This window comes from Pseudorasbora parva, chromosome 5, assembly GCF_024679245.1.
Source record: "Pseudorasbora parva isolate DD20220531a chromosome 5, ASM2467924v1, whole genome shotgun sequence".
NCBI classification, from domain to species: Eukaryota; Metazoa; Chordata; class Actinopteri; order Cypriniformes; family Gobionidae; genus Pseudorasbora; species Pseudorasbora parva.
In genome coordinates this window covers 21,740,165-21,765,437 of record NC_090176.1, presented here as the reverse complement: position 1 = coordinate 21,765,437, position 25,273 = coordinate 21,740,165, and the positions used below count along the sequence as shown (strand labels likewise).

Sequence of the window (25,273 nt, the reverse complement as noted above, 5' to 3'; positions counted from 1 at the left end):
GACAAAGAGAAGACATTTTCCTTTTTCATGACAGGTCATTCAAAGCACAAAATGCACTAAGTAATCCGTTACAAGCCAAAAGATCCATTTTCTTGATTTCGTGTTTCATTGCAGAGATGAAACCCCTTTAGATAATGTACTTAATACCCTGTTTCATGACACTTCTGAAAGGGAGAAATGGAAATGTGGCGTGAATACGTTAATGTTTCACAGTCTGTGCTGCAATCTGGAGAGAATGGAAAGTCAAGAAAGACCAACTGACACATTTCAGCAGGCAGGCCACACACACACGCAGGCAGGCACGCATGCATGCACATGTTGTGTTTTCATGTTTTATGGGGACTTTCCAGACATATTGATTTTTATACTGTGCAAACTATACATTCTATCCCCCTACACTTACCTAAACCTACGATAAGTTTCAAAAAACATCACTTATTATGATTTATAAGCGTTTTTCTCACTGGGACCAAATGACCAATCCCACAAGGACAAGGATTTTGAATATTTCTATCTTTGTGGGGACATTTGATCCCCTTAATGTAGGCTTTACCTACCCCCCCTACCCACACACACACACACACACACACACACACACACACACACACACACACACACACACACACACACACACACACACACACACACACACACACACAATCTCAGCTGCTGGCCATGTTGCTGTGAAGGACACAGATTCTTCCCTCTGCCATCCAGCCATATGAATCCTGGCTGTGTAGGGTGAGACAGATAGTGAGAGCAGAGAATAATTCACATGGTGAACAGATGAAGGGTTATCTGTCCATATTCTGCTGCATAAATCTCAGAATATGGGCCTGCTGGGGTAAAAAGGAAAGAAAAAAAGAGAAAAGCAGCCAGGCTTTGGCTCTTAGTTTGCCCGCATAAGTTGGAAGAGACTGAATTCTCTGAATTTAAGAATTTTGCAGTAGAGACTTATACTGACAGTAAATGTAATTAACTACTTTAATTCCCAATTTGAATCACACACACAGAAATAAGAGTGTCTAAAAAAATATTTTTAAGAATCACATCACCAGTCACCAGTCACATCACACATCACTTTAATTTGGCGAGCGATAGGCCTAGTAATAATGCTATGCTATCATTGTTGTTATAAATCCTAATTAAACACGATTTTATACTTAGTTGCATTTAACTCTTTAGATTTAGTTTTCCCCCTGCTTTCTGCAACCTCTTTAGAACAGAACTGCTGTAGATAATGACAAAACATAAAGAGCAATGAGTTTCTACACCTCAATCTCTTCAGAGTATCTTTTTTAATCAACTACACATAATAATAACCAATTTGTTAAACTCCTACCAAAGACAGACAAGGAATTTCCTTCTTCTTTGCCAAATCAAATATTTGGCCCTCCATACATCATAGAGCATCTGACATTAAGTAGCTCAGTGCGCCACAGCAGGGTAGAGAGGAAGGCCCACGGACTCGCCACAGATTGATTTATAGAGACACAAGGCAGTAAATCACCACCCAGAGGGCGAGAGCGCCTCACGGGGCTCTAATAACAGGCCAGCAGCCAAAACGCTGTGTGAGTAATCTATCAAGACCTGTTACAGTCAGATGCAAGCGGGTACAGGGGGTCTACAACCTCTGTTGTGTCACCAGTGTTGTTGTTACATTGTTGTAGAGACCAGCTCATATCACAGACCATGTAATTCCTTTCATATTTTATAATTCACTTTCTTCAAGACCAGGTGGGATTCTAAACTTTCACACAGATCAAGGAACAAGGCCTAGATATTCTTTGAACAGAAGGACCTAAACTAAATTTACCAACTCCAAAACATGTGTAAAGTAACTTTGTAAAAAGGTAATCACTTGCTTGCTTAAGAAGCCATAGATCCAATTAATTTGACCTAACAGCTCTCATAAACTTGTTCCTTAATTAAGATCTGAAAGAGCAGGCAGCATGGAATGAATGAGAGAATTTAATTAGGGCATAGACAGGAGTTCCGGAGGCTCCGGACAAGCACTGCACTGATAACACAATTCCAGGAAATAAACATAAGTGAATCACAACTGAACAAAGTGAACATAGTATGATCAGATAATATTCACAAAGGCAAATTAAATGCTGAAAAGATCACGTAACCAATTTTGTAAAAGAAGTAGGCCTAAACTTACATTACTTTTAAAAAGAGTACTTGTTACAGACTAAATATACTTTAAAACAATAGGCTATATTTTAAGTGTGAACTAAATTGTACTATTTTTGGACACTTTGTTTCATGTATATTACAATTATAAACACTCCATGTTTATATGTGTGTGTGTGTGTGTGTGTGTGTGTGTGTGTGTGTGTGTGTGTGTGTGTGTGTGTGTGTGTGTGTGTGTGTGTGTGTGTGTGTGTCTGTGTCTGTGTCTGTGTCTGTGTCTGTGTCTGTGTGTGTGTGTAGTCAGACAGTTAGTCGAGATCAAAATTAGAGAAGAATTTAGAAACTGATTTTTTTCAGAAATATTGTTGATATTCATTGCTTGAAGTTTGAAGGAAGATTAGCTGTGGGTATACCATTGTTCTGCTAGCATGTTTTACAAAATACCAAGGTACTTCAACAAAAACCTTTATTTTGTCATAAACACTGTGATCAAAATTAGAGAACAATAACCAATGCAGCACAAAAAAAAAACATTACAACTAAAATGTGATGTTTACAGCAGTCAAAAATTAGTAGGAAGAATAGAGGCCCTTGCTTTGAATGAGCTCAGCACATCTGCGGCCAGAGGACATCACTATATACTTATACTGCTCCGGTGTGATCTTGGTCCACTCTTCTTCCAGTCTCTTCCACAGTTCGGTAACTGAAGTGGGTTTCTTAGCCATAACTTTGTCGCCAATGATTTTACATAGATTTTCAATGGGGTTTAGATCAGACTTTGGGCTGGCCATTAAATTATTTCAATGTTGTCACTTTCAAGGAACTGCTTTACCCGTTTTGCAGTGTAATAGGGGGCAGTGTCTTACATAAAATTTGCGGGCTGATTGGGTGATGCTCGCAGTGAAGGAACCATATGTTGCCGAAGGAGGTTCTGATAAACAGGTTCTGTATAATAGGCTGTGTAATAGGACCATCTCCTGCTGCAGAAACATCCCCAAAACCATGCCACTTCCTCCTCCATCTTTCACTGACTTCTTTGGGCACTTTGGATTCATCTTTTTTTCCCAGTTTGATGCCGAACATAATGTTTCCCAACAGACACAAATAAATGAAACTTGCATTCATCACTAAAATGAACTTTGGACCAGTTCTCCTCTGTTCACACAATATGCTCCTCAGCAAAGGTTAGCCTTTTGATTCTTTCTGCTGATGAGAGACTTGATCACTACAGAGTGAGCATTCAGTCTGAATTCTCTTAAATGACGAGACACTGTATGGCGAGACAGATCCTTACTGTGTTCAGCTCTGACCTGGTGAGTAATTCCAGCTGCAGTGTTGAGCTGATTCCACAGTGAAAGTCTCTGCATTGTCCTGTCCTCTCGTGCATTGGTCTTGCGTACCTTTTTGGGTACTTGATTGAATTAGTGTCTTTGTAAAGCTTCAATATTCTAGAAATTACAGATTTGGAATGACCAACTTCTTTTGCAATAGTTGAAAGGGTCATCCCTTTGGCCTTCATCTGGACAACCGTCGTAGGGTTTCAGTAACCTTAGAGGGGCTTGCCATCTTGCAAAGTCAGTGAAAATGTAAAAGTTTGCTTCCAATTTAAATACAAATTTAAAAAAAGTTAAATGGGGTTTGCCAGATTATTACGGAAATTAGGACTAAATGCCAGATTAACACCCAAAGCTTGAAGGTATCTGAAAGTGTTTTCTAATTTTGACCAACGTTATTTTTCAATTGTCTTATTTAAGTTGTATATACTGTACTTCAGAATATATTTAACTTGTGAAATATATATTTTTATTTTTTATTTTTTTAATGAATTAAATTACACTCTAAAAATGCTGGGTTAAAAATAACCCAAGTCGGGTTGAAAATGGACCAACTCAGAGATTGGATTGAACCCAGCATTTTTTAGAGAGTATATTAAGTGCAATTAATTATTTTTGACCCACTTACAGTAAGTAGAACTTAAAGGAACATGCCAACTTTTGGGGACTTTAGCTTATTCACTGTATCCACCAGAGTTAGATAAATGTGTCTGAGTGATAAACTCTGTCTGACACACCCACCAATAGAAAATTGGTGTGGGGATTATGGTGTGGGTTGTTTTTCAGGAGTTCCAGTGAAAGGAAGCCAGCCTTTCTCGTCCAACATCAGTGCCTGACCTCACAAATGCGCTTCTAGAAGAATGGTCAAACATTCCCATAAGCACACTTCTAAACCTTGTGGAAAGCCTTCCTAGAAGAGTTGAAGCTGTTATAGCTGTAAAGGGTGAGCCAACTACATTTAGAATGGGATGTTAATATCGTTTATGTGCATGTAAAGGCCAACATCCCAAAATGTGAAACAATTTAGAGTAGTGTGTGTGTGTGTGTGTGTGTGTGTGTGTGTGTGTGTGTGTGTGTGTGTGTGTGTGTGTGTGTGTGTGTGTGTGTGTGTGTGTGTGTGTGTGTGTGTGTGTGTGTGTGTGTGTGTGTGTGTGTGTGCGTGTGCGTGTGCGTGTGTGTGTGTGATTTAGTCACACTGACTAAAAGAGACACAAAACACAAGCTTCTGTTAATTAAAATAGGTTATTTTCAGAGCTAATATTGAATAGAATCATTTTTGTACCAATCACATGTAACGAGGACCCACAAAAGCGTATAAGCATAGAGCAGAATCAGAGCATTCATCAGTCAGACCACTGCAGACTCATAAATCTCAACAGTTTTTGCACAAAACCATGGGCCATTGATCACTTCCATACTTGAAAGCAAGACTCCAGGAAAACAGTGAGAAGTGCTAGGAAAGATTAATAGAGATGTGTTGGTCATACACACAAATGGCATATAAATTAATTGATGGACAAGCAGGAAAATGCAGACTAATCCATCACATTCCTAAAGATGGATGAGAGTATTGGCGATGGAGAGATGTAATCTTAAACAACACAGTGGAAATTACCATTTTACTTCTTTTACAAGCTTTCAAGCATCACACATGCTCTGTGGCTTCAAACAACACTCCTATAATTCAAAGTGAACCTTTGGATTCCTCATTACAGCCTTTTGAGATTATAGACTACTTTCGAGTCAAATGAATTCAGAATGAATGGTCAACATTATTTCAAACTACTGAGCATGAATGTGGTGTTTAATCACTCACTGAAACCATGTTACTCCTCCCAAGTAAACCTCAACAAAGAAATCTTTGATTATCAATGCACCTCTTAATGGTGGCTAATGTAAGCACGTTTCCGTTAAAGACAATCGGATGTGGTTGAGATTGTTATTTTCCTTGGCTGGACCTCAGCAAACCTGAATATGGTATGTTTAGATTTTCAGATGAACTGGATGGGATCGATTATGAAATATATGTCAAAAGAAAAGAATTTAAGCGAATGCAACAGTTGGTTGATTAAATATGTCTAATACAAACACACCTGAGAAACATGACAGGATGTAGGAGATGGCAGTCTCAAAGCTAGTAAAGAGCAATACTGCCCTCTGCTGTGGAAATCTTGTGTCTCATTTGTGTCAGCTTAGGATGCAATGGTCATTCCTGTTTGATGGATTTTGGACTGAGCAGTGCAATTAAATAATAAACTGAATCTACCTATATAGCTACTTTTATAGCTATTCTATATATAGCGTTTTTGCATATTGTACTGAGCATTGGAAAATAAAACACTTTGACTTTGGGTAGGCTACTTGCATTCACAGTTACTTGGTACCTGCATTAACAGCAATTTGACATCTAACTAGCAGGGTAAGTAAACAAATCTTTCAAGGAAATGTTTTCATTTAAGAATAAAAATATTAATAAAGACATGTTTTCATTATGTTTTACTTCCACAATACAACGTTATCAACGTACAATATATGTAAACTAATAGTTAGCATGGTTACTGTCAATTAAGTTTAGTGTATGGTTTAGTGTTACATTATTTTCATTGACATTTCTGTGCCACTGGAGATTTCATTTCCAAACTGCTGTTATGTGAAAATCATTTTGCAAAAATGTCAGCCATGCCCTGTTATTGTTATGGATGAGTGGTGAACAAGTGTAAGAATATATGGTACATCGTTCACATTTGGACTTTGGGTATCCAGGGTTTCACCCATTTAGTCCGCTTCTTCCTTTAGTAAAAGTAAAAGACCAAGGGCTGACAACGCCAATGCCATTTGCAACGTATAAGACATTTCTGAAATGTGCACGAATCCGTCTGTGTGGTGAACGAGATTCAGAGCTGATTTGAGCCCTGCATTCCAATTTGCATACTATCCATACTAAATAGTATTCAAAAAATAAAATTATTATGTCCCAAAAAAAGAGTATTCCAAAGATACCGGGATGGTTTACTATTTCCGGTCCAAATTCAAAGTGCGGATTGATGCGCACTCTTAAAGGACAACTCCGGGGAATTTTTAAGTGTATCTTGATCGTTATACCTTTGTGAGTAGAGTCTATAGAAAGAAAAAAAAAACGGATTGGTGCTTGCAACACGGAGTTATTACAGTTAATGCCCAGAGCCCCCCCCCCCCCCCCCCCCCAGCTAAAACGGCAGCTTTGAGGGCATAGACGTAAAGGGTGTATTTGTGCCTCTTAACAGACACAAAATGTCTGCAATTAAAATGTCTGTCCAACATGAACAGGGCCCTTACATGATAATGAGATGCGTTTAGCTACTTAGCCATTGTTTAAATTCATCTAAACAATGTTTTAGGCAGCTAGCTGTAGTCTTGCACTGAAGTCCCGTGGGAACTCTGTTGTAGCCGGAAAAAGGGCAAATAGTCCAGTTGGGAAGAACTTTGTGTGTACTCACAAAGATCAAGATAAACTTAAAAATTCACCAGAGTAGTCTTTTAACGGCTAAAATTGCCCACAACCCATTGCGAGTTGGACAAGGATTCGATTAGAACTACAAATGCGGATACAAAACAAACATGACGGATGTGTGGGTTCGACGGTTAAGTAGAGAGGCTCATCTCAAGGGGTTTGAGTAACCAACTATCAGTATTTAACCTGACAAAAAGATATTTTAAACTTTTAATCTAGTTATATTTAAACTGCAGACACGAGGAGAGTCTCTGCATTAAAGACCTACAAATGGCAGATTAACATGCGGCTACATTTCTCAACGATACGGTAGGAAATTAAACTGAATGTGGATCATTTGAACTGTGACGATTCTGATGATGATTGACAGGGCAGTTAAACGGTGATGAGATGCATGTAACTACGCGACAGAATCCGTTAAATGTTGAAGTAATATGTCCCAAAGCTTGCATACTTTTCTGATACACACTCAAAAGTATGTACTTTGTCTTCACAAAAAGAGTACATACTTTTAGGATCTTTAGTTAAGTAGGCGATTTGGGACGCAGCAAATATCTTTATAGCTGTTCTGGTTTCCCGCTTCAAATAACGAAACCAGACTACTGCCACCAGCTGGTACGGAAAGGTATTTCCTCTTACGCAGGCGCAGAACGGACGTGCTACTTGGCCGTTGGATGTTCAATGTTGGCTTGGTGTGTCAGGACAACTTTGGACCCAAGACGCTGCCGACGTGAGCCAATGTGAGCCAGTTCGACAGTTTGCTTTCGTCTCCAGTAGTTGTTTGGCGTCGGCTTGGTGTGTTCCTAGCTATAAATACATGGCTCTAGTCAGAGATACATTGCTGACTTTACTGTTAAAAATACACTTCCAAAAAAGTGAGCGTTGCCAAAAACGGTTGTCATGGTGGAGATGGACATTTCTGCAGAAAACGCCAAACTTGAAGATGCTTTTCTGTGGCCTATGAGGTCACTGTGATGTAATTCTGGTTATGGGGCGACGACTTGTCTACCTAGTAAGGCGATATGTGCTCCTATCTGTCTATGTGTGGAAAGTTGCTTACATTGCATTTTATCTGAGCCAATCAGAATGACGTGGATAGACCTTGAAAGCGGTATAACTGTTGGGACAATTGTATGCACGATAGGGCGAGGCAACGAGACGGTGAGAGAGGAAGGGTGGCCTACGAACTACTTGTGAGACTTGAAGCTGGCTTCTGCTGTTAAAACTGCAAACTATTCTTAATTTTTCTTTTAATTAATTACAATCCTGACTCTTGGTCTTCATTTCTTCACTACTGGTCGTGGGTCATAAACTGTTAACCCCTAACAAGGTTAAGCAAGACCTGGTTCTTAAATATAGTCTATATAGATTTTGTAGTTTATTTTAAAAATAATTAGAATATCAAGCTAATCAACGATAAGAGGGGTGTATACAGCAGATTTACCTTCTTTCGTTGATCATTTTCATTTTAGCATCCCTCCACCACCCCATCTCCTCACTTGATTCTAACAAACTCTTATTAGATGTCAACACAATCTATAATATACTCCAGTCCAGTTCTAGAGTATCTCTATCACGGGGGGGTACTCTGGGTTCGGGCCAAATTCCGAGCCCGGAGCCCTCCCCACAGCACGCCAAATACGCATAATCTTTACTCTATTTAATTTGATGTAAGTGTGAACTAGTGAAATGGCCCTTTAGTGCCACCCTATTTCAGAACCAATCAGGTAGCTGGTCCAGAGTATCAAACTGAATGATGTGATATGCACATACGCCTTTTTAAAATATTTTTTATTTTTTTACATGCAGTCATCTTCTGGAAGCTCAAGAGCAAGTCCTCTCTCTGTCCAAAGCCGCTCAAATATAAATGAAAACGGAATTCCAATCAAACATGCTCAGTCTCGAAGAGGAGCCAGAGAATGGATCTGTTTGAAAAGAGACTAAATTCATGGCTAAATCGGTGGTAACCAATAATCTTCTTTAACATGGGAATACTAATTAGTATCTTCAAAAAGAAAGAAACAAACAAGTGAAGGATTTCACTCACAAAGAATATTTGGAGCAATTCCTACCTCATACTATTTCCATGCATGCATGGCTTAGGCTCTATCCAAGCCAAACTCTATCTTTTTGTGCCATAGAAATCAGTGAAAAAAATCACAGGAAAAATACAGCTAGGAAAATAACTGCTCTTCCAATAATACGTTTGATGTGATTTGATTTTAGTACAGAAGTTAACTCTAAGTATTCTAGACCACTGTTCGCCAGCTTCTTCTTTTTTTTTTGCAAGTAGTAAGCGGCGCATCTAATTTCTAGGCTAGCATGTAATACATTTGACTATGTGTGTGTATATATATATATCAAATATTAAATTCTGAAATCAATAAAATTACTCTCATGTTTTAATTTAGCTGAAATGTTGACATGATTTAACTAACACAAAGGGAACAAATTATAATGTGGCCACAACTGACCTAAAACAAGGGAATGAATTAATAAATTGGAGCAATCTGGGCCACAATATATTTTTTCTCTTTCTTTGTACATATCAGAATATTATACATATTATACATTATACATTTTATCCTTTACATATAAATAGAAGTTATTTCTGCACCGAAATCACCACCATATGGAATTACAAATATAATGACTTTTCAAACAAGTTTCCTTAACAATAAACAGATAGCCCCGCCCCCGGACTCATGCCATTGCTTGAGTCAACATTGATGGGTCTGGTGCTCAAACAAAGTGTTAAAAAACTCATCTCACAAGTTAGGCTACTTATAGTTATATATGCATATTAAGCTGGAATAGAATATTTCCCTGAAATATAGTTGCCCAAAAAGTAATTGTTTAATATGAAGTTGGCCCACCATTTGGAGCTATAACATCTTAAACTCTTCTGGGAAGGCTTTCGAGTGCGTTTGTGGGAATTTCCTTCTAGAAGCTCATCTGTGAGGTCAGGCACTGATTTTGGACGAGTAGGCTTGGCTTGCAGTCTCCGCTCTAATTCATCCAAAAGGTGTTCTATCGGGTTGAGGTTCAGGACTCTGTGTAGGCCAGTCAAGTTCCTCCACACCAAAATTATTCATCCAGGTCTTTATGGACCTTGCTTTGTGCTCTGGTGTAGTGATGTTGAAACAGCAAGGGGGAGCATGAAATTGTCGAAAAATGTCTTGGTATGCTGAAGCATTAAGAGTTACTTTCACTGGAGGGGCCAAGCCCAACCCCTGAAAAACAACCCCACACCATAATTCCCCCTCCACCAAACTTTATACTTGGCACAATGCAGCCAGTCAATTATCGTTCTCCTGGCAACCGCCAAACCCAGACTCATTAAAAAGGATTGCCAGACAGACAAGCGTAATTCCTCACTCCTCAAGACAACACGTCTTCAGCTCAGAGTCCAGCGGCGACGAGTTTTACACCTCTGCATCCAATGCTTTGCATTGTACTTAGACATGGAAATGAAACCCATTCCATGAAGTTCTTAAAGCACTGGTCTTGAAGTAATTTAAAAGGCCACACGAAGTTTGGAGCTCTGTAGCTATTGACTGCATAAAGTTGGTGACTTCAGCGCACTGTGCACCTCAGCATGTGCTGACCCCGCTCTGTGATTAGAGCGGGGAACGTGGGCTACCACTTCTTGGCTGAGTTGCTGTTGTTCCCAAATGCTTCCATTTTGTTATTATACCACTAGCAGTTGGCTGTGAAATATTAAGGAAGGAAATTTCACAAATTTACTTATTGCACAGTTGGCAACCTATCACGATACAACACTTGAATTTCACTGAGCTCCTGAGAGCAACCCATTCTTTCACAAATGTTTGTAGAAACTATGCCTAGGTGCTTGATTTTATACACATGTGGCCATGGAAGTGATTGGAACACCTGAATTCACGGATTTGGAGGGTGTCCCAATACTTTTGGCAATATAGTGTATCGCTTAGTCTCAAGCAATGTGGGTACCCATTAAGACCACCACAAAAAAAAGACACTAGCTGAATGCTGCTTTCGTGGCCTGGAAGCATCTTACAAATAGACTTTGAATCACAAACAATGTAAAAAAAAAAGATTTTTTTATTAAAAAGTATTTTTGTCCACAGTAGTTAAGACTTTGGCACCTAAAACACAAACAAAACAAAAAAACAGTATACACCCATAATCTGCATTCCATCAAAACGCATACATAAAAGGGATAAATAAAAAAATAAAAAAAGTTCACTTCTTCATTAACACAGTGCTTTCCTTTGTCTCCTGACGGACACAAAGGCCACAGATTAACCAACCAATCAGATTAGGGAGGGGTGAATATTACATCATACAAAAAGGATGCCTACAAGGCACAAAGGTTCTCATTGTAAGACAGTGCTTGTTTTAGAAAAGAACACCAATAAAAGTTGATCTGACAAAAATACACAAAAAAGTCACAAAATCATAAAAAAACTAAAACAAATCAGACAATAGGCAATAATACTGAAAAACAAAGGCAAGATGTGACTCTCTGCTGATGTTTCACTGATTTGAGTTTCCAGCGTAAATGGAAATGATGTCAACAGCCACATTTCAAACCAGTGGAATCTGTGTAGACGGATGGTGTCCTTCCATCCACTACGCAGAGGGAGACTGGCTGCAGATTCAACCAATCAGAAGAATAAGAAGTGTTGTCTCTGGGCGTGATGTCGCAGGTGGAAGCAGCAGGACAGAATTTGCAGTGTGAGTGAAGATAAGGACAGAGAGGCACCAAGGGTGTTAGATACAGTCTCTGGGGGTCGTGTCCTCTCCAGCTTTGGGCAGAACTAATAGGCACATTTATTCTAGAGGGTTCTGGGCATCTGCTAACAGGTCTGGTCTCAGGCACTCGATGGGACATTGGATGTTCTGTAAGGGAAAAGTAAAAAGTGCATTTGTTCAATGGCAAAATCCAAAACATTTGCAAAATCTCCAGATACTGAATGTCAATATGAAATCAAAAGTAACCCTATCTACTTTTTTAAAATTAGTTAGACTCATAAAGATTATCATAAAGATACATAAAGGTTCTTTATTGTCAGCTGTCTATGAAGTATCTAAAATATCCAAGGAATCTTTTCATTCCACAAAGGTGTCTTTATAAATGGAATAAAGAACATTTTTTCCTCAAAGAAAAAAAAAAGCTTAAGGTTCATATAAGGAAAAAACAGCTCAACTTTTTTTTCAAACAACTTTCCTTTTTGGGTATCACCACAAATCTCTCTTTATTTTTATGGCACTTATTAATAAGGAATAATGTTGTTGTTTTTATATTGACTTTATAACATCTACTATAAATATATAATAATAATAATAAACCATATATACAATTCATAAAATACAATATATACATCACTGTTCGAAAATGTTTAGGGTCAGTATATATTGTTGTAAGAAATTAAATCTTTTATCTAGCAAAGATGGGATCAAAAGGTACAGTAAAGACCTTTAAAATGTTACAAAAGATTTATATTATATAAATGCTGTTCTTTTGAACTTTCTATTCATAAAAGAACCTTGTAAAAGAAAAACTATCTCGACTTTCACACAAATATTAAGCAGCACGGCAGTTTTCTACATTGATGACATTTAAAAAAACATTCCAGACCTTAAACTTTGAATGCATACTGCAGAATATTATCCAATATCGGCTACAATTACACTTAAATATGACTTTCATCAAGAATTCATCTAAATCTTCCCATCCTTTTTCCTCAACAATGTGTCTATCACACCTATAAAAGACTCACTAGTTTGCGTAGGGCGTTCTCTCTATAGCGGTCGAAAGCATCGGTGTGCACTGGAGGCTGAATGAGGTCCGCATCAACTTCAGCACCAGGACGACGACAGTTCTCACAGCGCCAGCCCTGGAGAGACAGTGTGGTTTTAAATATGGGGGTACCGGTATATATTATATATATTATAGTGGAAACTATATATAGAACCTAGTGTTACCTGTTGTCCTCCGTGGCAGGTACAGGTGCAAATGGCTCCGAGATACTCCTTCTGCCACTGGTTGCCAACTTGGTACAACTTCCCCTCATCATAACAGGTGGATTCATCTACAGCAGACAATCATTGTCAACCAACCAACTGATTTACAACTACAATTAAATATTCAGTGTTGCTTAAACACAACTGTTAAAAAGCTATACTTACGGGGTTCACATTTAAACTCTCCTTTTCCATTGCCCAGACAGGTACAGCTCATCATGTGACCGTTCTCGGCATGGCGGTCCCACTTCTCGCCAATTCGGTAGTTGTGGCCATTGTCATTGCACCACTCTGTAAATTAAGAGATGTGTGTTGGTTGGCATATAACCTCTCAAAAGTGTGTGGAGAAAGACATTTGAGTTTCCAGTGAATTCATCCTTCACACCTACACATTCATACAGTGGTTATTGCACATCATAAGCTGGTCTCAGAGTTTAATATCATCTGGTTAAAGGCTGACAATACAAATCTGAGACATGAGCCACCTCATCTTTGACTGTCATGTTTGATAACCTCTACAAACATGTCAGGAAACGCTAGCATGGGCAATATAGCGAGTTTGATCTCAAAGTTTACACTTTTTATCTCAAGTGTACTCATTAAAGTTTGTAATATATTCTAATTTGACATTCTTTTCTTATTGCGACATATAACCGAGGGGTGTCAGAAACCCCCATTACCATATCTGAATTTTAGCTCCGGAGACTCCCTCAGCGCTTGCATACACAGTGATACGAACAGTAAAGGTGGCGTCAGTTTTACTAGATCAATTTGAGCCTGAATCCTCTTTTTTAAATTGGTAAAAAGTTGCCCATGCTAGAGTGAAATGTGGTGTTTAGCATGTAGCAGCACTGCTCATTCACTCACTGGATGAATCACATCTGAAATGACCACTGCCGAGGCCAAGGCACTTGCACCAGAGTTTGAAGCCTGTCTCAGACATGCGCTCCCACTCCGCGCCCACTTCGTGGTAGGTGGCGGTGAATGTGTCGTAGCACACATCCCTGCTTGTGGGAATCACTCCAGCCCCTGGAACTAAAACATATGGGGGGTCAGGATCAAGCATGTAAACTTCTGAAATGTGGTTATGAGAAATTAGTTTATGGATGATTTACCACTGTTTCCGACAGTCACAACATCTTCCAGGACTTTCTGTTTTTGGTCTCCGTTGACAGACTCCACAAGAACATTATAGGAAGCACCAGCAGTGAGACCAAACAGTGTGGCGCTAGTAGACGTACCAGGCAGACGCATCTGAAGGGGAAAGAGTATTTGAATGAATAATCATAAAATCATAGAATAACCATGAAAGAAAAATCAGCAGCTAGAAGAAGTTGCACTATTTAGGACCTACTGTGTAAAAAAACTGTGTTTTTTTTTTTCACTATACCAATGTATTCTTTAGCGCTGGCTATTGGAATGTAAATTGAAATGTCCATCTGCATGTTGCTCAAACCAACTGCTTAATGTCTGCCAAGTAATTTACTGGTCTGCCACAATAATGCATAGTATAATAAGTATAATTTGGTTTCCATAAAAATATTAAGTGGCTGAACTGTTTTCAGCATTGATAATAAACATACATGTTTCTTTAGCAGCAAATCAGCATACAAGAAAGATTTCTGAAGGATCATGTGATACTGGAATAATATATATTGTTTAATATATTGATATAGAAAACTTTAAAAAGGTTACTTTAAATTGCAAAAATATTTCACATTATTATTGTTTTTACTGTAAATACATGCATTAAAAACCTCTTATCCCCCAAATGTTTGAAGAGCACACTGAAAAAAAATATTGCTGGTTTAACTTCAAAAAGTAAGCAACCTGGTTGCCTTAAAATTTTGAGTTTATTGAAATTAAAAATTTGAGTTGAAACAATGAAGGAAATTGTTTTAATAAATAGAAACTCCAAATATTATTGTATCTGAACCACATAAAAAAATGTGATAAATCATGAAAATAGCACTATTTGCCATGTTTCACTGCGTCATTACATTAAAAAAACACAATTACCCAGTAGGATTACAAAATATTTGAATAATATTTGAATAAAGGTTGTCGATTCTCAAAAAATTTCATTGTATTAACTCAAATTTTTAATTTCAATAAACAACACATTTGAAGGCAACCAGGTTACTTAATTATATAAATAATTATTATAAAATAAATAATTAATACATTTAATAATTTCCTTTGAAATGTCCTTCTGCACATGGCTCAAATCAACTTTTTACTGACCATTGTTTTAATGGGGTAATGTTGTATGATCTTGATTCTGGGCTTTATTAGCCAGTGTTGATAAATGTGATTAATTGTGATTTAATAATTATAATTGATTGATAACACTCATTTTTATTTATAGGTGACCCAATATTAGAAATTGTCAGCTTGTTTACTCACCTGGAAGCTCTTCTCATTGATCTCTGTGATGGGACTGCATGAAACCACATACTCTGAGGTATGCGGCACAGGCTGCCATATGATTGTGGTCTGGGTCTGAGATTCCTGGGGCAGGTTTGTCTCATTGTAAAGGCCACCAAAGGGGAATCCTGGTTCAGGGCCCTCGTTCACCTTTACCACTGGCACTCTCTGGCCATCTGCTCCTGGCAGAGGGATGTAGACCAGGGGCTTGCGGTGATTTGGGGTATGAGGATGTTGGCCGTTGTTTCCCAGGTTGAAGCTCTGATATTCAGTGTAGATGTGCTTGCCCTGCTGCCCCAGTGTGTTGTGTCTGTTTGGCCCCAGCATTTGCACGTGGTTGTTGAAGTGGTCGTTGTCCTCTGGGACATCTAGGATGTCGTGTCGTGGCCGGCTGGGATCTGGGAGTTGAGGGGTCAGCTGGTGACTTTCCGGTTCTAGCAAGAAAATTGTTAGGGGCAAGCAAATGAGTAATGCAATAGCATACTTTTTGCCAGAAGAGGGCAATATAAAGCACATTTGGTTTATGTTGTTTCGCTTAGATCAGCCTTGCATTTATTTCTTTTAAATTAGAGGTACACTATGTAACTTTTATTTGTTCAAAATGTACATAATGAATCAATCTTCCAAACTTTGTTTTGGTCTTATCCTGACTCACTATGGTATTTGGTATGCCTATAATAAGTGTTTATATTCTGACTATTTTAGACCGGGCAGGATGAGAACCAGGTAGCCCAGAACCTACATGACTCATCATTTCCAGAGAAAGAGAGAGAAGTAATTCCGTCTACAATGTTCTTCCGCAGGACACATGCAGTTCTCTTTATTCACTGCTAGCGCACCAAAAGTTGCATAGTGTACATTTAAAGCAATTGAAAAATTAGTAGCTTTTAAAGGAACACTCTAAAACACAGGCGAAGCACTGCTACTTGGGTGCAGAGATATCAAGTAACATATTGCGATCGCTCAACAGCCAGAGGACGTGAGGATGAGAGCCGTGATATATCTCTGCGCCCAAATAGCAGTACTTCCCGGTAATATAGTCCCAGGTCAATATCTGCCTAGGAAATCACCTAGTCTTAATCTGCATCACTATTTGTACTCGTTGTGAAAACGCAGGCCACAAGAAGTTTTTTTTGGGGGGGATCACTTTTACTCGGGACATGCTAGCTGGCAACATAGGATTCCATTCATTATGCTAAGCTAAGCTAACGGCAACCCTGCTAAACTAAAACAATGCATGCACTGAGACAAAAATGCATTTGCCCACATCTAAATGTAGGAAAGGAGTTGAATAAGCCCCATTTCTAAACACAGTGGTGTGTTCCTTTAAAGACTTTCTTTCAAAATAAAAGCTCCATCTTCGCTATGTGATATGTATTAATAGCTTGGGATACATTAATTATAAAATGTATTATAATAACAGTTTGACTACAAATAGCACCACCAGAATAATTCAATATTCATTTCAACATGTAAAAGTGGAAGTGCATTACAGTTCCAAAGTTTGGGGTCAGTAAGAGCTATACACCAAAATAGAATAGCTTTGGTGAGCAAATGACAAAAAAAAAAAAAAAATCTTACCAGCCCCAAACTGTAGTAAAAAAGAAAGGATAATAAAAGGTGTACTTACGAGTATTTGCCTTTCCAACCAGTGGAGTGCTTCTCTGAGCATTATTTAATGCAACAATCTTGATAATGTACTCTGTGCTTGGTTTCAAACCTACACGTATAAACCACAAAAATGTTTGTTAATATATATATATAAAAAAAGAGAGAATTCAATGGTGAGCTGTCTAAAAAAAAGTTTAAACAAGGAGAAACAGAGGGTAGAACATTTTGAAAGCCATAAACTGAGAAAAAGCAGTACCAGAGATGAAAGCAAAGGTCCTGCCAGCCTGGGGTCGAGGGGTCAGCTCTTTAGGAATGTCTCCAGCCTCCTCATAGGTCACGTAGTATCCAGTGATTGTGCTTCGTGGAGGCTCCCAGGTGAAGGAGATCGAATTAGAAGTCAAAGAGGTGAAATGGAGGTTTGTAGGTGGGCTGATAACTGGTTTTGCTGAAAAATTAAGAAATGTATATTATATTATCATATTATAATAGATAATATAATATTATATTATATTATACATACACGTACCTGTAGTAGCTGTAAGGGTGAAAGGCTCACTACGTGCATTTTCATTCAGAGTATAGATATTGATCTTGTAAGGGGTTCCTGGCTGCAGACCTATAGGACACAGAATCATATGATCATAAAAAATATTATTTGCCAAGCAAATGATGCAGCCTGTAATAAAAGTTACTATAACTACTGTGTGGAGTTGTACCAGTAATCGTGTAGGTGCGTGAATCAGGTTCAATGGTTCTCTGGATAGGATTATGTCCGCCCATGGTGGGTGTGGCTTCTACCAGGAAGCCTGAGATAGTCTCGGTCTTAGAGCGCCAGGTAAGAGTGATGGAGGAGTCCTTCAAATTGGATATACGGACACGTCGAGGTGGACTGATGTCTGGGAAAAGGAGTTCCAGATTGAGTTTTGGACAGCACAGTAATTGGGTAGAGAATGTGGGTCTGATTTAGAGACGTGGCTTACTGTCAGGTGTTGTGACTTCTCCCTTGACACGGCGGCTGGTGAGAGAGTTCTTCACACCATAAACCTCCACTTCATAATCAGTGCCAGGCTATAAACACACATACAAGGTGGAAAAAATGAAGCAAAGCCTTGAAAATGTGCTCCACAAAATACCATGTAATTTTCTGAAACAATCTGGCAAAGGCTTTAATCTTTGATCTACCCACGAACCAAAATGACAAGGTAGATATACAGTGTGAGGTTTGCCTGATGGAGATTAGTATTGCTCTCTGAGTTAGTACCAGTAACCCACAACCACAGCTAAAATCAAGAGTAAATGCCCCAAAACTTGAGGAACAGCTGTTTCAGTAGTGATCTTTCCATGAAACCACCTCAGTACTAAAAAAGAGCCCTATGTGCACGTCCCTGACGCAAACACTCCAAGAAATGAAGTGGTTTGTTCTACAATAGTCACTGAGGTTTAGGTTTTAAAAGCAGTATGAGATGGTTATTTACCATGAGCCCAGTGGCGTGAAACTCAGTGGAGTCAGGGGCGATGTTGTCCTCTTTAGTGGGGCCGTTCTTGTTCTTGGGGGTGATGGCAACACGGTAACCCGTCAGCCTGACGTCAGAGGAAGTCCAGGAGACAGTGAAGAATGTTGGACCCACCTGGGAGAAGCGCAGATTAGTGGGCCCAGGAATAGCTACAGGGAGAGAAGAGAATATCAAAAGAAACATTAATTATATTACCAGATTTTTCTGAAGAACATGTGACAGATGTTTGCCCAAAATACTGTGGTGCTTGGATTGGCTGTCAGGTTATTGCTACATGATGAAAAATAAAAGTGTTCTGTGTGGTGTTAAGAACGTTTCTACAGGGTTGCTAGGATGTTCTGTTTTTTGCTAAGTGGCTAAAAGTTAAGGGGTTGTTACGATTTTTTTAGTGCTGTTAAATTAATTAATATATATATATATATATATATATATATATATATATATATATATATATATATATATATATATATATATATATATATATATATATATATATATATATATATATATATATATATATATATATAGATTACATACATGCAAATATTTCTTAAATATATACAGGAATAAAGATATATTTATATACAGCTCTGAAAAAAATTAAGAGACCACTTAACATTGAATATATGTACATGTGTGTGTTTTTGAAAGAAGTCACTTATGCGCAACAAGGCTGCATTTATTTGATCAAAACACTGTTGTAAGAATAATATTCTGAAATATTTTTAGAATTTAAAATAACTGTTTTTCATTTTAATACATTGTACAATTTATTTATTATTGTAATGGCAAAGCTGAATTTTCAGCATCATTACTCCAGTCTTCAGTGTCACGTGATCCTTCAGAAATCTTTGATATTATGATATTTGTAAAATATGATATTTGCTGCTCAAGAAACATTTCTTATTATTATTATCAGTTGAAAACAGTTGTACTGCTAAATATATTTATTTACAGACACTTTTGTTCCAATTGTGCATCCTTGCTGAATAAAAATATACATATACATAATAAAAAACAACATACAAATAAATAAAAATCTTACTGACCCCAAACATTTGAAATAATAATAATAATAAAAAAAAACATACCTAATAGGTAGCCTCTATCATATTCTTGTTTTAAGATAAGTTTATACATTTTATTATTGCATCAATCATTGCATAAATTATTTTAGGTATCATTCATGTTCATAAAACAAAAAATTAAAGTGAGAAGTGATTAAATAGTAATAATAAACAGCACTAATTATAAATAATTAAACAAATGATATAAATAAGTACATTTGATATACGGTTTAAATAAAATTTCTATATTGAAATGATTATTATGCATGTAAATAGTTAAATATATGAATTTCTATGAACATGTTATTGAATAGTGCAGTTGTTGAATGCAATACCTGTAGTCTGAGTGCCCACCAGAGGGGGGCTGGGGGTCCGGTCATGCAGTGCGATGACTTTCACAGTGTATTCTGTGCCCGGTCTGAGGTTGCGGATCACTGCAGACTCCACATCTCCATACGGGGCAGGGAACAGCTCTCTCTCTCCCTCCTCTGGACTGTAGTACAACACTCTGTAAGAGGAGACCACGCCATCAGGACTCTCCCAGGTGATGCGCATGGAGGTTGAGTCCACGTCACTGAAGGACAGGTCTTTGGGTTTGTCCACTGCTAGAGAGGGAAAGATTTGAAACAATGAATTAATGTGTTTCAATTAAACCCGGCGTCATTACATCTAAACCGTTTGCGTTGCAAGCACTTTAAAACCCTTTTAGACCATTATAATATTTACAATTTGATGACTTAAAAGTAAATCGATACCATGTTTTTGACACTCATGTCTTTGATATACTTTGTGAAATTGAAGTGTGCTAATTGTAGTGCACCTCAACTTTAACCTCAAAGTTCAAACTGAAATTCCAAATTATGTAATATAAATTAAATAAAAGGCCACATAAATGTATTTCATGACATTCATGACTATGTCTTTAAACTTTCCTTCACATTTTATAATATCACATAAAAAATTACTTTAAAATACATTTAAAATATTTTTTTTTTATAATCCTTTGAAGTGCTTTTAAGGAGTGTATAATTTGAACTGTAGTGTTATTCTCCATTATATTTCAAATTAATATTGAATGAGTCAAAAAAGCACTTTAAAAGTTTAGCTAATTGCATTTAATATAATTTTTTTATTATAGATTTAAATTTAATTACGATTAATTAAGTGTGTAAAAAGAAACATTTGATATTTTTGAAAGTACTACTCTTTCTCTCAATTTGTACACCTACTTGTGACTATATTTTCAATCAGAGGGGGGCTCTCTCCATCCTGGCCCAGAGCGTAGACGCTGACGGTGTACTCAGCTGTCGGCATCAGGCCAGAAAACGTCATTTCAGTCTGGTCTGCAATTACATATAAAAACGCATACTTAATTCTCCATTTGATAACATTACCTCCTTTGAGTTCAAATAAGCATAAGAAAGGGCACAACAAAATATCTGTATCGAGAGGGATATTCATTACCTGGAGCCACCACTTCAGAGAAAACAGGTCCTTGTCCATTTAGTGGAGTTCCCGTGACACGATATCCTGAGATGGGACCAACTGCTGGGCTCCAGCGTACAGTAATAGTGTTGTCCTTCACGTCAGTCACCTCCATCTCCGATGGAGACTCAATATCTGTTTTAAGAAAAAAAGTTTTCCATTTTAAGAAAAACTCCTAAAGTCTGACAAACCAGTGAACAAAGAGCTGACAGATGTTCTCAGATGAGTTGGTCTACCTGTTCTATGTATAACATGGATGGGGGTGCTGGACGCAGGGCTGTCCCCTCTGCCGGTCACAGCGTAAACGGTGATGGTGTAATCGGTGCCTGGACGTAGGCCTTCAATAGTGGCTGTAGACTGGGAGCCAGGGACATTAAATTCCTCAGGAGCGTCATACCCTCCTGGATGGGAAAAATTAGAATGTTTTATTATAAGAATGATAATGGTAATGTTGACTTTGTTCAAACAACATTTATCATAACATGATTTTGTAGGAATTATAATCAGGCGCTGAAGTGAGTACCATTAAAAGTTATCTGAGCTAATGTGATTGCTTGGAGGAGGCACGATTTTGAAGGAGGACCGGATTTGTCACAACTCCGGCTTTTTTGTCTCTGTTTATTTGATAAACATAATGGTGAATGTTTGTCCTCATGAAAAGTGGGTGTCAAATGTAAACTTACGTAGCGCTTTGTGTCCCAAAGTAACCAGGATATTAATGCTTTTTCACTCTTAGTGGCATTTACTCTCATTCATTTATTATTCATTTAGAGTGAATTAATACAGGATATTCCAGTTGATTTTAACAGGCCTTAAAGGTCCCGTTCTTCGCGATTCCATCTTTCAAACTTTAGTTAGTGTGTAATGTTGCTGTTAGAGCATAAATTATACCTGTAAAATTATAAAGCTCAAAGTTCAATACCAAGCGAGATATTTTATTTAACAGAAGTTCCCTTTCAAAGCCTACAGCGAACGGCCGGTTTGGACTACACCCGTGCACTTCCTTCATGAATGACGTCACTAGAACCGTTTGCTGACTAACCCTCCGCCCACAAGAACACACAAAATAGGGGGCGTGGTCTCGTTGCTCTCCTACGTGGAGAAGAGCGCGCATTCAGCGCTTGCATCTCCCCGTTATGGTAAGAGGCGGGACCTTTTCGGACAAAGTGTGCTAAGCTGCTGTCCAATCACAACACGGGAAGAGCTGGCCCAATCAGAACTCATTACGTATTACGTTACATACGTAAGAGGGACTTCATAGAACAAGGAAATCATCAGGCCGTTTTTAGGACAGAGGAAACAGCGGTGTACAGATAAGCAAATTGTGTGAAAAATACTGTTTTTTTACACGAGAAACATGAACTCATGTTATATTGCACACTGTAACCATAATCAAAGCTTCGAAAACACGCAAAGAACGGGACCTTTAAGCGGTGTAAGCTCAACAACATTATTGCATCAAGAACCAATCTCCTACCTGACTCTCCGTGTGTGATCCTGTAGTACCTCACAGTGACAGAGGGGGCGTCCCAACGAACTGTGATGCTGGTTGGTGTTGAGGAGATAACTTCAAGGTCAGTGGGGGCATCAGAGACTAAGAGAAATAGTGATGAGAAACAATTAGTACTAATAATTAGTACTGCAATAAGTAGTCAAAAGACAGGAAGAGAAGTAGCAGCATACTGGTAGACTGGGTTCCAGTTAAAGGCAGACTATCGCGGGATCCGCTGACGGCATAGACGTTGATGCTGTACTCTGTCTCCGGGGTCAGGCCTGTGAGGGTGAAATGGCTTCTTGATGGGGGCAGTCTCTCCTCCTTAGCACGCCCCCCACTGGTCATTTGGTAGCGGATACGGTATCCTGAGATAACAGCTTGAGGAGCCTGCCAGCGCACAGTGAAGGAGTTGGTGCCGACATCAGAGAACTGCAGGCTGACAGGAGCGTCGAGGACTGTGAAGTAAAAAGCATGACTTGGTTGTCAAGTCTTTTCCTTGTTAGGAAACCCTTCCTAAGCTATATATTTTCTGTAGCATGTTATTTTACAGTCCTGTTCCCCATGAACATACTATGTACTCATAGTAATTACAATAACTGGGTAATAAATAGGTTCTAATCCTGAAGATACCCCTAAACCTAACATTAATCCATGTAATTACCTTATATTACCCTGTGCTTTCTTAGGAAAGTACACAGCAAGTACACATAAGTGCACATACTGTAAAATAAAGTATATCCATATTTTCACATATTAAAACCTAATGTACGCTGTTTGACAAAGAACACTTTTTACATGTAGTTACACATTACATGTACTTACTTACTATATTAACAACTAACCCTATAGAAATTATGTGATTCATTAATATTACACTGCAAAAAATGCTCCTTATTTAGTATTATTTTTCTTGTTTCCAGTCCAAATATCCAAATATTCTTAAATCAAGATGCATTTACTATACAAGTAAAACGATATAAGATATTTTTTCTTGTTTTCTGGGGAATAAAAACAAAATGAAGTGAGTTTTTGCTTAAAACAGGCACAATTATCTGCCAACGGGGTGAGAAAAATAATCTTATTTCTGTTTGGGACATAAACAAGAGACAAGATTTCAATCAGAAACAAGATTATTTTTTGGCAGATAATTGTTCCTGTTTTAAGCAAAAACTCACTTCATTTTGATTTTATTTTCAACAAAACAAGAAAAAATATCTAATGTCGTTTTACTTTACTATATAGTAAATGCATCTTGATTTAAGAAATGTTAAATATTTAGACTAGAAACAAGACAAAACTACTAAGTAAGAAGAACATTTTTTGCAGTGTATTCATCACATATTTGTGTAATTGTAACAACTTTACTTTAAAATAAAGTGTAACTAAAAATATCTAGAGATTTCATCTGGGAAAACATGATTAATAAATATGAATGAACAAACTCACCTGTTCTCTGAGTGCCCATCACAGGTGAGCTCTTTCTCCCCTCATAGACACAAATCACACTCACCAGGTATTCAGTGTTGGGTACAAGATCTGAAAACCACACAGAGGGACTCATTACTAACAGCGGTTCATTAGAGACACTAAAGACTGGGCTGCAAAAACAAATAGAAATCAATTCTGTTGTACACGTACGGTTAAGAATGGCAAAAGTTTTGCTTCCTTCCACAGTGCGCTCAATGGTGTCATCATCGTCATCGACCGGATGATAGTGGATGATGTAGCTGTCGATATCAGAGGGTTTGGGCACCTGAGGGGCATTCCATGTCAGCAGCATACTGTCTGCAGACACTTCTCCGAATGACAGGCCAGATGGGGCAGGGACAGCTAAAAGAGACAGGAAGCAGGTGCAAGACTTTTCATTTAAAAGCGGCTGTGTTTTGGAAGCAACATACATTGAAAATATTTCACTATAATCTTGTAGATGTTTTATCAGTGTCCCATTTTTGAAGGGCTCTTATTTTAGTTATTTTAGTATTATTTATATACTATTCATTAATATTTTAAAATAACTTCTATTTTTATATTTTATCTTTAAATAAATATATATTTTCATTTTACTTTTAGTTTAAGATTAAGTAGTTTTCTTATGTTCCTTTGTCCTATTTAATTAAGTTTATTTCAGTTTTAGTAATTATTTTACTTCAGTTAAATTTAAGTTTTATTTTCATTGAATCTCTAGTTTTACAGCTTGTTTAAAGGCCATTGGTGGAGGACAGAATGAGAAAGCGAGCAGCTTCTTTAGAGGTTAAAACCAAGGATCTGTTTATGTAAAAAGCAGAAGTCACACATACTGATGCCATGTGGGTACACATTCATTTTCTATAGCAAAAAGAGAGTGAGGAAGGGAAAAAAGACATAGAAAGTGTGGTAGAGGGGGAGGGGGTGGGTAAGAGTAAGAGTAAGAAGGAAAGAAGGATAAAGTGCTGAAACAAGACGCAGCTGCTAGTCTTTCCTCAATCCGCTTTCAAACAGGGATATGGCTGCCATATGTACATCAAGAAATATTGTAGCAACAAAGACCAGGAATTTTCAACAAGTATTAAGACACAGATTTACTGCACATTCATTTGGCCCAACAGGTCATTAAATGCACAGTTTTTTTCTTCACTTAAAGGGGCAGTAAATTTATTTGCAGCAAAAAAATTATATATATTTTTTTTTTATTTGGAAATATTTTTATTTCCAAATAACATCCA

General features: G+C 37.8%; 1 protein-coding gene across 2 annotated transcripts in view; it reads right to left on the bottom strand.

Annotated features, from left to right (window-relative positions):
- Positions 1-11,028: 11,028 nt before the first annotated feature.
- Positions 11,029-25,273, bottom strand: part of fn1a (fibronectin 1a) — a 36,888-nt gene continuing 22,643 nt past the window's right edge. The window contains exons 30-50 of one of the 2 annotated variants that reach the window (XM_067443467.1): positions 24,210-24,401; positions 24,018-24,107; positions 22,760-23,026; positions 22,554-22,670; positions 21,313-21,477; positions 21,056-21,211; positions 20,821-20,934; positions 19,927-20,196; positions 18,486-18,673; positions 17,991-18,078; positions 17,727-17,906; positions 17,537-17,626; positions 17,267-17,455; positions 17,030-17,119; positions 15,379-15,833; positions 14,088-14,226; positions 13,840-14,007; positions 13,138-13,263; positions 12,934-13,040; positions 12,729-12,845; positions 11,029-11,847 (exon numbers count right to left, since the gene is read on the bottom strand). In XM_067443467.1, coding sequence (XP_067299568.1) covers positions 11,779-11,847; positions 12,729-12,845; positions 12,934-13,040; positions 13,138-13,263; positions 13,840-14,007; positions 14,088-14,226; positions 15,379-15,833; positions 17,030-17,119; positions 17,267-17,455; positions 17,537-17,626; positions 17,727-17,906; positions 17,991-18,078; positions 18,486-18,673; positions 19,927-20,196; positions 20,821-20,934; positions 21,056-21,211; positions 21,313-21,477; positions 22,554-22,670; positions 22,760-23,026; positions 24,018-24,107; positions 24,210-24,401 — 3,377 coding nt within the window. In that variant the 3' untranslated portion in view covers positions 11,029-11,778. The remainder of the gene's footprint in view (positions 11,848-12,728; positions 12,846-12,933; positions 13,041-13,137; positions 13,264-13,839; positions 14,008-14,087; positions 14,227-15,378; positions 15,834-17,029; positions 17,120-17,266; positions 17,456-17,536; positions 17,627-17,726; positions 17,907-17,990; positions 18,079-18,485; positions 18,674-19,926; positions 20,197-20,820; positions 20,935-21,055; positions 21,212-21,312; positions 21,478-22,553; positions 22,671-22,759; positions 23,027-24,017; positions 24,108-24,209; positions 24,402-25,273) is intronic. The other variant, XM_067443468.1, reaches the window with a different exon arrangement.